Source organism: Strongylocentrotus purpuratus, unplaced genomic scaffold (genome assembly GCF_000002235.5).
Source record: "Strongylocentrotus purpuratus isolate Spur 01 unplaced genomic scaffold, Spur_5.0 spur5_scaffold_13, whole genome shotgun sequence".
Taxonomy (NCBI): domain Eukaryota; kingdom Metazoa; phylum Echinodermata; class Echinoidea; order Camarodonta; family Strongylocentrotidae; genus Strongylocentrotus; species Strongylocentrotus purpuratus.
Genome location: NW_022145598.1, coordinates 9,431,011 through 9,445,345, shown reverse-complemented (window position 1 = coordinate 9,445,345; position 14,335 = coordinate 9,431,011). Strand labels below are relative to the sequence as shown.

The 14,335-nt window shown below is 39.5% G+C and overlaps 1 protein-coding gene across 1 annotated transcript; it reads right to left on the bottom strand.

Moving 5' to 3' along the window:
* Positions 1–8,035: 8,035 nt before the first annotated feature.
* LOC115923168 lies at positions 8,036–12,559 on the bottom strand. The gene is made up of 3 exons (XM_030983489.1): positions 12,328–12,559; positions 10,973–11,485; positions 8,036–8,157 (listed from the first exon to the last, which is right to left on the bottom strand). Exons 1-3 carry the CDS (start codon positions 12,557–12,559, stop codon positions 8,036–8,038), a joined length of 867 nt encoding a protein of 288 aa, XP_030839349.1.
* Positions 12,560–14,335: the final 1,776 nt, after the last annotated feature.

Genomic DNA, 14,335 nt, shown 5'->3' with positions numbered 1-14,335 from the left:
GTTTGGAGCTCCTACAGAACAATGGGATACTGATATTTCTTGAGGTCAATTAATATTCTGCACGTTTATTGTACGTGTCGTGTATGTGACTCTGTTTACAGAAGTGAAGTACGAATTTGTTGTATGTATTATACCGTTATTGACGGACAGGGGGTGTAATATAACATTATTTGGACCGCTGAAGGGAGTTATATTTCCCAAGTGGTTATATTTTCCCAAAGCGCGCGGCGCTGAGGGAAAATATGGTCACGAGGGAAAATATAACTCACTTCAGGTTAATGTTATAATATAATAATATTAATAGTGGCTACTTGTATAGCGCACAGGTCCATCTTTCGGTGCTCATGGCGCTTAGAAAAGAGTACATGTAACAGGCATAAGAAAGAAAAAAACAATAAACCGAAAAACAAATTCGGAATTCTCCTAGACATAGTAAATTAGAATATTGCAATAATTACAACGAAAGAAACAAATAGGCTTTTAGTTGTAATTTGAATGCTTCTGTCGATGACAGTTGACGTTATTTTAGAGGGAGCTTATTCCACAGTTTTGGACCCATGGCTGAGAAAGCCCGTTCCCCCCAAGCATGTTTTATTCTGGGTGTATTAAGTAATAGTGTGTCTGATGAGGAGCGAAGACTTCGTGTGGGGTTGTATTTTGAAACAGAGTTGATCAGGTATGCTCAGGTTATACACCCCCTGCCAGTCAATAACTGTTATATAAGATAGCCTTTGTTTGATTTTTTTTTTTTTTTTAGGGGGGGGGGGGGGTGTCCATATTTTGTTTATGCCAGAAATTGTTTTTTCTAGGACAACCAAAATTTTAGAAAAACAATTGCAAAAAGATAATTCAATAAAAAAAAAAAAAAATACTTTTAAACACAATTTGGAAAAACTAATTTCAAGGGAGAAAAAAAAAATTATAATAATTCTTACCCAAAAAAGAATTTTTTGGAAAAATTAAAATTTGGGAAAAAATAATTCAAGGGGAATAAAAGATTTATGAAAAAAGGACACTCGGTAATTGTGTAATGTGTGTAATTGATGACATACAGTCCTCAAGAGGGCGACATTGCATTGATTAAAAATATATTCATTTCACCAGCTGGTTGATATAACGTTGAGAAGTGAATGGCCAGGAAAATATAACATTTTGGATTCTTACAATTGATATCACGTGACGAGCTCTGGACCAATCACATCTCGGTATCTTAAAGCTATCTAATATTATACAGTTATTGACTGGCAGGGGTGTAATGTAACATTATTTGGACTGCTGAAGGGAGTTATATTTCCCAAGTGGTTATATTTTCCAAAAGCGCGCAGCGCTGAGGGAAAATATAACTCCCTTCAGGTCCAAAGAATGTTATATACCCCCTGCCAGTCAATAACTGTTATATTAGATAGCCTTGGTTTGATTTTTTTTTCGGTAACAATCAAAATTTAAGAAAAAGAAGTTTAGTGAAAAATAATATTTAGAGATAATTCAAAAAGAAAAAAAAAAAAATTCTTTAAAAAAAATTCTTTAAAAAAAGAAATTTTAAAAAAAAAAAAATTGAATTGAATTGAAAATGACCCTCGGTATAAATGGTGTAATTGGTGTAATTGGTGACATCCAGTCCTCAAGAGGGCAACATGCATTGATTAAAAACGTATTTATTTCACCAGCTGGTATAACGCCGAAAAGTGACCGGCCAGGAAAATTTAACAATTTGGACCCACATAATTGATATCACGTGACGAGCTCTGGACCAATCAAATCTCTGTATCTGTCTAAGCTATTAAAGCCTATAATGGGGCGGTGTCATGAGATTTTAACTTCTCCAAATTTACCTTTGGTGTTGTGTACATTTTTGAGGGCATCCAGTGATGTAGGTATTATCAAGACTATTGGATTTTACTTGAAATACATCAGCAATAGTCTTTGAACGACATCGACGGATATCGGAATTGCTATTGGTCTCTTCGGTGTATTTGGCAATTTTCCAGGTGAGAATCTAAATCATATGGCTCCGAATAGTCTCATTGGACAACGCCCCCTATCGTCAGAGTCCAGCAGCCTAACATGTTAGCCTAAGGACTTTTACCCCCAAAATCGTTAAAAATTCATTTTGCCGAGTTAAGCCAAACATGAATATTCGTGACACGCCATGGACTATTCGATTATTTACAGAGGGGTGCAATTGTGCACCACATCAAACTCCCCTACTTTCAGTCAAGTATTTCATTGTATTATGTAGTTTGGTAGGTTTATTTTACTAACTGTTTAATTATCAGATATCAATGATAGTTTAGAGATATGGAAAAGGTTCTTGTATTTTATATTTAGCAAAGCAATCTCACTTTCAAAATCACTATCAAGTGTCATCTGATCCGCCGATTGCCGTCTGCTATACGTTCAAGGCACATTTATATGTGGACTGTGATGTAGACAGTTTACTCGTCATTGTAGATTTATGATTAGCCATCTGTCATTTATTAGTCTTTAATTGTTGACACACATACAATTACCACACACACGAACACTCTCACTTCCCCTACCCAACACACCATTTCCGCACACTCGGTTCACACATCATACCCAATGGCCCTGCAACATAGTGAAACATTCTTGTTTGGTAGTGACGTCGAACTAGCTACGTTTGTGCTGGCAATGGTCCAGCGAGCGAAAATGAGACAACCGGAGCAATATGCTCAAATATTCATACTACGGCCACTAAAATCCTTGCCAAATTAAGTCTAAAAGCATCTTGTATGATGTACTTGTGATGATACGCTTACAATAATCAACTTCCTCACTGCTGGAGTTAGGGGAGCATAAAAGAAAAGAGGTGCGGTTTAGGTAACTTTAAGGTGTTGAGTGATTGCTGGTGACGGAGAAATCTGGGTATATTATTCTGCCGCTTGGGAGAAGCAATTTTGGAAACTCAGTCACCGAGTGTTGGAAGCGTTTTTGGAGATAGTTCAACTGAAACATGATATGCAGGAGCTGGGGGAGTACTTTGATGGATTGCTGAAAGGCACGAGTTCTGATAGTTAGGGAGGAACTTAACTTGATGCATTTAAAGATCGGGACAAGTGTACTGTAGTGAATCCGGGATCTGATGGGTAGCAAATTAAATTGGCGAAAAATTGGTTTCATGTCACAGACCTTTGGAGAACGCTTCCTTGTGTGTCACCAGGACCAGAGGCGGCGGAGCGACTTCCAAAATGGGGGGGGGGGGGGGAGGGGGGAGGCATCCAAAAAACAGGGCACTTTCTGGAAAAAAGAGCACCTTTAAAGGGAAATCTCATAGCGAAAATGTCAAAGTTTTTAGACATTGGAATATACCCCTTTTAGGTTCTAGGACTCCTACCCCTTGGACATCCACCCCGGATAACCATCCCCAGTAAACTACCCCCTAGGGCAACTACCCCCTAGGACAACTACCCTTAGGGCTACCACCCTCTAGGACGAATACCGACGGGACAAGTACCCCCCAGACAAGTACCCCCTAGGACAAGTACCCTGTAGGGAAACCACCCTCTAGGAGGCTGTTCACACCGCAAGGGGGACCGTGGGCGGACCGTGGATCGCGCTATCGTAGCGCGACCCACGGTCCGCACATTGGCTTTCGCCGGATTCACACCGCAGTGAGATAGCGCGGTCTATCGTAGAACTCCCTTTTTTGAGAGGTCCTGTTGCCATGACGCGTGACGCCATGAGGTCAGAGCGGTCAAAGAGTTCGCGCGCTATTACGAACCCGTAGTTAACCTGCTAACCCACGAAAAACAGCGAACAAAGTACGTTTAGTAAAGTCAGGTCCAACATTACTTACTATATATTTCTTTTTTCACGATGTTCCGACGCGTTTTACTCCATAGAATTAGGAGTGTTGAGTTGTACCGATTCAGATCGCACCAAAATAGAATGAGTATAAAATTCCCCGCGTGTAGAACGATGACTTCCGGCGTGCTATCGTAACTCGGGTTCACACCGGCAGAGATAGCGAGGTCTAGCGCGCTAGACCGTGCTATCTCTCGTGGGCCACCCCAAGAGGTGTTCCAGTGGCACGCCGTTTTGGCTCGCCGTGGCTCGCTGTTTGGCGGACCGAAACGACGTTGTACCTTCCACACCGTAGAGATAGCGCGGTCTAGCGCGCGCTAGACCGCGCTATCTCTGCCGGTGTGAACAGCTTCTAGGACGACTACCCCTGGTACAACTACGTTTAATGATGAGAGGAAAAGGGGGCACTTATCGAAAGGGTTAAGACACTTATTAGAAAAGAAAAGGAGCACGTGTCAAAGTACAAAGCCTAATTATCAGATGGGAAAATGGGGCACTTCTTACACCTAAAAAAGAGGCACGCACCAGTAGACCATGGGCCAAGCCTCAAAATTCTTCAGGTCAGTTGTCTCCCCCTGGGAAGTACCTCATTTTGTCCTAAATGATCAATGGACATATATCTAAGAACAATGGTGAAATGTTCCCATCTCCAAATTTGTACATTTTTTCACAATTTTGATATAAAGATGCAAAATGTAGCAGACAGCCATTCTGCAAAGATGATGTCATAGCTGTTCCTTAATTGACCAATCACAGTTGGGGTCTTAAAGCTCAGAGTGCAATGGACCAATCACAGTCCCTGTACTCTGAGTCTTTGTATGCATGCAGTGTCTGCTACAGTGAATGAGTGAGTGCAGTACTTGCTACTGCAGCTATAATCACGCATGTTTACATGCGATTCACCGACAAAACTAAGATTGAGAGGGCCAGGAAGAAGCAAGAAAGATCAGAACATGAAGGTAATTTATTGCTATCATTTTAAAACTATTTCAAAAGCATTTTTATGTTTAAACAGTGAAGTTTTCATCAGGTTTTAGTCACATGACTGTTGGCCCAGGTTTTTACACTACAGTCCCATGCATTAGTATTTGTGTTACTGTTAAGGTATCGGTTCTCCTGAGTGGGCTTATCTCTAAAAATCACTCGATTTTACCCACATGCTAATTATTCCCTTCATAAGATTTACAGGCACTATACAAGTAGGTAGGCTTTCTTCATGAAAATCATAAGAATATCAAAATAACTTTGTACGGTCTATATTTTGAAATAAGCCGATACTTTCACACGCATGCAAAAAAGCAAAGTTATGCTTTGGGGGTCTTATAAATAATAGTTAGTACTAGATGTGGAAACATGGCCACCTCTATTGATTCTAAAATGTTCTAACATCATTCTAAAATACCTGAATTCACTCAAAGGCTCCACTTTAGTTACAATTGGTGACATCTGAATGGCAGTGAAGTACAACGTATCGTACAATAAATTTCACTCATGGCCTTGTTGGAAAAAAATCTTTAAAAGAAAATCAAATCGTGACTGTTGTCTCTCCTGGCAACTGTCCAAGTTTTATTCATTGTATGCACTTTTGTTTTACTGCGAGTGCTGAATCTCCGTGATCATAGTACTTGTAAGATAAGGTGATGAACTGTTTACGGTTGACCTCGTATGGTACATAAATGCCTAATGACATATTAAAGTTCGAACAAACATTATTGGGTGGAAATTATAATTAATAACACTTTCATTCAGCTAATAGTAATGCCACTTAGAAAATAGCTTGGGTAGTCATTGACCACCTTAACAAGTCAGCATTATGTTATTCAGCTTTCAATCTCTTTAACTAAGATGTTGAAAAATGATTTTTTTTTTTTTTTCCACAATGAAAATTTGTGTATTCCTTTTGTTAGGAAGGGGACTGAACATGCGTTGAGCTTGACTCAATATCAATAACAATCAAATGTGGATGGTTAACATTGAAAGGATAAATGGGACGAGAAAATAGCACGTGTCTGGTACCACTGACACACACAAGTATCATAGCAATGAATGAGAATGAATGTAATGAATGAATGTGAATAACTATTGAATGCATTCTTAAGCTATAAGCTATTCTACATTTAAGGTAAATATGATTAAATACAAAGCTTTGGTTTGTTTTATACTAAAAAAAAAAAAAAGAATTATATAACATAATATTTACAAAAAGTCAAGAACCTTGGTTCAAAGTTGAAAACAATTATTTTATTAACATTTGTGATAATAGAGTTCTACGAAAGCAAGACACTGATGCTTTCTCCCGTACACTGAGATAGGGGCATAGGCGCCGAGAGTGGGGGGGGGGGGGGGAGGGGGGCAGGGGGCAGTTGCCCCCCCCCCCAGACAAAAAAAGTGGGGGGGGGGGGGCAAAACGCATTTTCCCCCAAAAAAAACGCCCCCCCCCCCCTCCAAAAAAAAGCAGTAAAGGTGTAATTACGGTTTTTAATTTCAACCCAAAAGAACATAACAATAATAAAAACCTGAATTCAATCACGTATACAATTCCATTCAAAGAAAAAGAAAGTTCACAGGAGTTAAATTTCATAAACATTGTGCATGCCAACTATACAGTATTAATGCAGGTCTTTATAATCGCGATACGCGCATATCGTGGACATATTGTGCGAGAATGGGAAAGCGTGCCTGTTTTTTTTTTGTTATAGGGTTGAGAAGAAAGGAGCCCCTAAACGCTGGCGTACAGATGGGGAGGGGGGTATTTCTTATTCAATACAAGTAAATTACAAATGTTGTTTTTATGACATGATTTTCCAGTATTTTTTTCTCCATTTTTTGGTAAGTCATACCTTTTTATGCGTTTGTTGGAAAATAAGAAATTCCCAAATTACAGTCGGGCGAAAAATACGCTTATTTCGAAGCCTTTATGTCATGGTCTGCAAAGTGGCTGGGCTCGAGCCCCCCCCCCCCCCTCACTTTTTGAAAAAAGTATGTTAAAGATAAAAAGAAAAGAAAGACGGAGAAAACATGAATTGACCTGCCAATGTCAATAAGGTTTTAAAAATGCTCATCTGACCGTAATTAAATACCTAAAACCCCAGAGCTTCCGGGAGCTCTGCCCCCTTGACCACACCAAGGGCCCTAAGGCGGGCCCCTGGATGCTCATCTGACCGTAATACAATACCTAAAACCCCTGAGCTTCCGGGGGCTCTGCCCCCGGAACCCACCAAGGGCCATAAGGCGGGCCCCTGGATGCTCATCTGACCGTAATTAAATACTTTAAAACCCTGAGCTTCCGGGGGCTCTGCCCCCTGGAACCCACCAAGGGCCCTAAGGCGGGCCCCTTGATGCTCAACTGACCGTAATCAAATACCTTAAAACCATGAGCTTCCGGGGGCTCTGCACCTGGACCCCACCAAGGGCCCTAAGGCGGGCCCCTGTATGCTCATCTGACCGTAATTAAACACCTAAAACCCCTGAGCTTCCGGGGGCTCTGCCCCTTGGACCCCACCAAGGGCCCTAAAGCGGCCCCTGGATGCTCATCTGACCGTAGTTAAATATTAAAACATCTGAGCTTCTGGGGGCTCTCCCCCGCCCCCGGGAACACGTCAATGGCCTTAAAGAGGGCCCCTGGATGCTCATCTAACCGTAATTAAATACCTAAAACCCCTGAGCTTCCGGGGGCTCAGCTCCTTGACCCCCTGCCGAGGCTCATGCCCTGGACCCCACACCAATTTACGCTCTACGTGATCGTTAATACTCAACTTTGAAAAACGTTCCGCGTTACATGCATGTAACGTGTAAGAATGGTGGTGATGCAGATTTTTCGTCTGCCCACCCCCCCCCCTTCCGAAAGTGTTTTTTCTCATTACGTCACTGCCCCTGGAAGGTGAACCCCCTGGAATGTTTGCGCCCCCCCCCCCATCCCAAACTGCTTCCGGTGCGCCTGACCAAACGTATGATGGTTCAAGGTTTCCTTAACAACTAATTAACAAAATACCCTTTTTTGTCCAAAGGGCCGCTTTTTGGGACGCCCCATCCAATCTAGGGGTGTTCGCAACAAATTATAAAAACTGTTTATTATGATAAAGTCTTTCGAATAAACAAGGTGTGCTTAGTTTGTGCGGTAACTCAAAAACTAAGCATGATATTTAACTTTGACCCTCCGCCTGTCACTATAAAACATATAATTATTTAAGACGCTTCCAATACAGCACGGTCAGACGGGGTTTGCTTTTGGTCTGCATCTCACGACCACCATTAGAAGGAGAACGACGACCTCGATGAAAGCTAATAGTGTGAACGTTGCGTTGTAGGATGAGAAGTGATCCGCAATCATGCCTGAAAAAATACAATGAGGGCAATTTTAATAAACCATGTTGATCTGAATAAATCCCTTAAATTACATTCATTCGATCAGTCATTTATTCTTAATACACTTTCGGTCATAAAGGTGGAATAATTATTTTTACCCTAATTTATGGAATGATTTTGACAATGATTTATTCCTTATAGATCTAAATAATAGTATACATTCTCATATTGTATTGAATAATAATTTGCGAGTGTTTGCTTTGCATGTGTGTGCTACGATACTAATCAACTAGGAAACCCATGCCCTTTATGAGGCATTAATCCTCATTACTGTCAGTTATGACTTAAGGACGTAGGTCCCCTAGTTGATAAGCATAGTAGCATACACATGTTTTAGCAGTCACGCAAAACAAACACTCATAAATTATTATTCAATAAAACCTGAGAATGTATCTATTAGGAATAAATCATTGTCAAAATCATTTCATAAATTGGGGTAAAAAAGATTATTCCAACATTATGACCACAGTGTTCATTCCTTGTGTTATCCTATTAAATCCTTAGCGGAGTAATCTTCTTCTTTAGGAAGAGCGATCCATTATATTCGATCCTATATATTTGTACATAGCATGCGTCCCTTTAAAGGTAATACAAAGTTTTGGGAAATTTTGAAAATTGGGTGGATAGTGATCCTTTACAATTTTGATATATTTGGATGCCCCTGTAGATGTTTTAATAGCACTAGAAAATCTAGCCCCTAAAACGCTGCTTTCGAGAAAAAATGGATTAACAAATTTACCGATGTTCCCGGTAAATTTTGATGAGTATTAAATAGCATCCACGGCCGTACAATGGTAGCTGCGAGCATGAAAATGTCAGAATATGTAGTTGTGATATATAGTTTTCAAACGGGAAGAGCTAATTGGTCGATTTTAGTCAAAAAAACATTGTTTGATAGCTTAATAGCTTGACCTTGAGAGGGAGCTTGACAATATAAAGAGTTTATTATTTACAATTTCATTACTTTAGTCTCGATTTCTACCGCGACAACGATCACTGAATATTGTAGGATCGCTTATGTTTCCAATATGTTCATTCGAACCAAATTCATGACCCATACCAAAACTTTGTTTTACCTTTAATAAATTGGTTCGCGATAGACCAGTCACTTGACTGTGAGGATTCTTTTCACGACGGATATTGTGTAAAGAATATATTCATTTTATGATGACTATTCGATATAAATAGACACTGATGTACATGTATATCAATTCATATATATCAGTAACCCCGATATTTTTGTTTTGTCCGCAAACAGCTCCTATAACTGCTGCCCTCTATCGCCACTATTGTATCTCTCGTCTGTGTTTGATATCTGGTACATGTCTGCCGCCAATGTGAGTGGTCTTGATATTCATGGCAACCAAAAACGCTTAAATGCATTCTATCTCTCAGTAACTGGTAGGAAACTGTACCTCAAACCTATCGAGTTGTGCAGTCCTTTTATCTCTTACCCTTGTAGCTAATAACAGTATAGCTGTTTGTATAGTCAAGTCAAAGCTAAACAAATCTATTGCAAAAATCTGGATAAATGATAAGCATATAGGGTACCTTTAGGATTCAAAGATCATAATTTCATCATTCCCACATTGTATTTGGGAAAGCATTTAAGCGTGTTAGTCATCTGAGTAGTAAACAGTGGTATAATATGATAAGTTTAAAACAAATTAAAATAAATAAATGTTGTTTGTATTGGAAACATGTCTTGCAGAAGGACGTTTACTGGTCCTCTGTTTTTAACAGAAATTTGATTAGGATTAAGCAATTTCGTCTACGTAAATCTAATTTTAAGCTTTCATATGATATGCTTCGGAAAAATCTGTTCAAGTGTGGTTTTCAATAAGATGAACTTTGTTTAAAGTGCAAAGGACATGATGATGTTGTTCAATCATGCTTCTATTCCATGTAGGGCCAACAGAACCTTCATTGGATACTTAAAGGACTTATTTTTACATGCTATTGATCTTGAAAGGGAGATAGTATAGTATTAATGACTGCTTTGAGAGAAATAGTTGTTTTTATACGCTCAAGGGAAGGTTAGAATTGTGCTATTGCCCAAGGCGTGCCGAGGGCAATAGCCCAATTGTAACAATCATAATAAACACTTTTTATAATTTGTTGCGAACACCCCTAGATCGGAGTGAAGTGAGGTATATAAATGACGATAGCATTTTGGTCTATTTATCAAATTATTAGTTTTCGTAATAAGTATGTGTATGATAATAGAGATTCGAATTTGATATATTTGGAGAAATGACTCACAGACTAAAAATAAAGGAACATCTGAAAGTACAAAATAAAAAGTTAACTGCGAATTTTGTCTCCTTTTACCTATGACCGCGAGTTGTGTATAAGTATTCGATGATACCTGCACAAATATTTTGTGTATCATTTATGTTTCATTGTTTTTCTAAATTGTTTGTGAAATTATGTTATGGTTGAATATTGAATAAACACCTCGATAAAGGCTGTTATAGGGTTTTGGAAGCAGCTAGAACTATTCAGTTCATAATCGTGTTTCATTAATTGCATTCCAAAACAACGATTAGAACCACGGGGAGAGTGCTTTTTTTAAATTACTCTTATCAATTCATTCTTTTGGCTGTGATCAAGGTTGTAAATTTGATTTTAACATCTCTTGAAACAGCATGAAAACAAGCTTTAAAATCCTTTTTACTCAATTCAAGCTATTTTAAAAGGATATTTTTTTGAAATTGTGATTACTAACAAATATATACATTTTAATTGCTCATTTACATATGGGTTTTAGGTGACTCCTTACCACCCAAATAGCCTCCAAGAAACATCCCGAATCCGATAAAAAGTTGATCGACTGCATACGCGACATCAAACTTTTCGGAAGACGCTCTACCCCTAATGACCAGCTGTCCCAGCACCGCCTTCCCTCCTACTGCTATCGCGGAGATACATGTCGTCACCAACATGGCGTAGTAGTCGACGAAATACACATCGCAAAGAAGAGCGGCGATGTTCAGGATTGTAGCGATGAGATAGAGAGTGACAGGTTTGACGAGGCTGTTGGTAAGGAAACCAACAGCAACCCTGCTGAAGGTATTCCCTATTGCAGCTGAAAAGGTGATGATAATGGTGTTCCGGACAGAGATCCCTCTCTGCAGAGCATGCGGTACAAGAAAGGAGTGCCAACCACTCCAAACCATATGCGACGCCAAAGTTACACCAAATAACACATTGAACACAGGATCCACGTAAAAATCAGATTGGCGTAGACTGTTGGTGATCCTGCGAAAAACTCCGCTGACGTCTCTGTCGTCATCTTTAAAGAAGAGTTAAATGTAAAGTTCATTAGAAACAGTTTACTGTTAAAATATATTTCGTATGATATTACCATTTACATATGGTACATGAAGGTCTCTCATTAATTTCATGATAATTGGTGTCATGGACGAGTGGATACGTCGCCGGACTGTCGATCAAAAGGTCCACGGTTCGAATCCCGCCGCGGCACTAAAGACCTCTGGCAAGACATTGATCTACATTTTTCACACTCCACCGAGGTGACGTAAATGGGGACAATTACGAATGAATTCCTTGAATGCTGTGAGCACCGAAATCGGTAGCCTAGCAGAGCCGGGTAATATTGGAGCGCTTTGAGCACCTTGCAGGGTGTATATGTGCGCTATATAAATATCCAATATTATTATTATTATTACAAATGAAATATTACATCTGAAAGCCATTGTATTATTTCAAGAGTATGGTCATTGAGCTGTATAAAGTAAGTTTCCTGGTCTCATAACATTTCATCGTTAGAAACCCTCGTCCCTGTCCATAAAATTATCTCTTTGCATATGAATAAGCAGCCAAAGTATTTATGTTTCAGTCGGACAAGGTTACGTATTGTGATTAATAACTTGTACCAGTCTTCTTAGACTAACCAGTCCCGGCTTACCACACGACACTAACAGCCCACGAGACCGACAATGTACATTATGTAGGTCTTATCGAATCTTCGAGCAAACTGTCTACATGGTCAAATGCCGACGAGACCAAAAAGCCACAAAACCGACATGCTGGTATTTTTGGCCTTCATACATATTTTTTAAGGTTCACGAGACCGACAATGTCGGTCTACTAAGAGTTTCCGGTTGAACTCACCTGTTATGTCCTGACTTGTGCTGCTGTTGCATTCTTCTCCCTCGTTAAACCCTGGTGTCGAACTCGGGACACGCTGAAAACCATTTATTTGTGTGCTACTCTCATCTGATTCCAATTGAATTGCCATGCCAACTGGGATAATATTAGCCATCAGAGCGCTTATGATGAGCAGTCCACCTCTCCAACCGTAAGCTTGACGTAAGAATTCAGCTATGAGCGGTACAAGAACCATTCCGGCGCCATATCCAGTCAAACCAAGGCTGAAAAGCAGGTTGTAATTCTCCCCAGCAACGCGGTGCAATGTCATGGCACAACATATATTTACCATACAATATCCAAGACCTGTTTTACATGAAAAGAAAACGCATGGGGCCATTTATATTGTATTATCATATATCTATACTAATTAGATGTACAATAACAATTCACCTACGCCATGTTTCAGAGAAGGTATAGAATAATGCATCAAGATTCTTGCTTTCTAGTTTGTCAGAACTGCGGGCATTCTGCTATTAGACAGCTACGTCTAAATTACCATAGCGAACACTTTAGCGCGGGCAAAAGCTGTTTTTTGTGCGTCAAACAATCACAAATAATATAGTAATAATGACTGCTATGAGAGACATAGCTGTTTTTATACGCTCAAGGGGAGGTTACATCGTGCTATAGCCCCGAGGCGTGCCGAGGTTAATAGCACGATGTAATCTCCCCGAGAGTGTATAAAAACAACTATGCCTCCAATATTAAAGCAGTCATTATAACTTTTATATACTGAAAAAAGAGTCAACTTATGACACCACCTTCGCTTTTCTCTAATTTATCTGCACGGTTGTTTTTGTGAATTTATCTGTCAGAGTTATGTAGCATTTTCCCCCTAATTCCTCACAAATTTCAAAGCTGTCGAGTGTCATTTCACGCAAATTCTCCCTCGCCCGGTTGCAAAAATACAACATAACATCAATAAATACCGTGTCCTGAAGAACTACAGGATCATCCAAATCAAGCGAACCTTGGATTTTGTCCATGTCGTCTGCTGTGATAGCTGGTTTGTGAGTCACAACTCTCTATCCTTCTTGTTTAAGCATTGCTAAAAAACACTTGTCGAATTGGTAAAATCTTTATGCTTAATGATGTCGACATTGTTAGAATTGAGGAAATGACGCTGAAGTCCAAATCTAATAGTTAACATTGATTTCTTCATGTATAAAGAACCATTCTTCCGTCTAGCACCAGCGTAAAACTTTTGGAGTAGGCCTACGTTGACCAGCTCCGAATTTGGAAATTTGTTTACGCTATCAAGGTCTGTGTTGATAACTTGCAGGTAGCCTAGATCTAGTCTTCAAATATTTTTATGGAGAATTTCACGGAATTTTTGGTGTTCCTGCTGTCAGCAGAATGAATCAAGTCATGCAATTGATCATCATCAAGAAGTTGAAATCTAGGAAGAGTTTCTTTAGCCATTTTTGCCTCGTTGGAAAATAAAAGTAGAATCTAGGCCTAGCCTCGCCGGTCGTCTGAGCTGCGCTGCGCTGTATTAACAAACCTAACAATTAAGCGACCAATTCGCACACACACAATGTATGGTATCTGCGCTCGCTCAAAGAACATTTTAACGCGTAAAGCAATGGGTATCGCAACAAGATTTTATTATTTTCCCGGTAACTGGAATTTTGCCGGGATTTTACTCTTGGACTATAAAAAGTTTTTGGCATTTTTCGTTTCTTTACGGGAATGGCTAAAATCAAGACTGCAACTTCGACCAATCAGATAGCTGGATTTCTTAAAGGTAATACAAAGTTTTGGTATGGGGTCATGCATTTGGTTCAAATTAACATATTGAAAGCATATGCGATCCTACAATATTCAGTGACCGTTGTCGCGGTTGAAATCGAGTCTAAAGTTATGAAATTGTAAATAATAAACTCTTTATATTGTATAGCTCCCTCTCAAGGTCAAGTTAATAATTAAGCTACAAAACAATGTTTCTTGACTAAAATCGACCGATTAG

Bases quoted from the DNA above. Each gene is read 5' to 3' on its own strand.
- LOC115923168 (XM_030983489.1), bottom strand. From the start codon at position 12,559: ATGGTTCTTGTACCGCTCATAGCTGAATTCTTACGTCAAGCTTACGGT. The intron at 11,486-12,327 runs GTGAGTTCAACC...TCTTCTTTAAAG, and splicing joins CACAAGTCAGGACATAACAG to ATGACGACAGAGACGTCAGC. The intron at 8,158-10,972 runs GTAAGGAGTCAC...GTATTTTTTCAG, and splicing joins TCTTGGAGGCTATTTGGGTG to GCATGATTGCGGATCACTTC.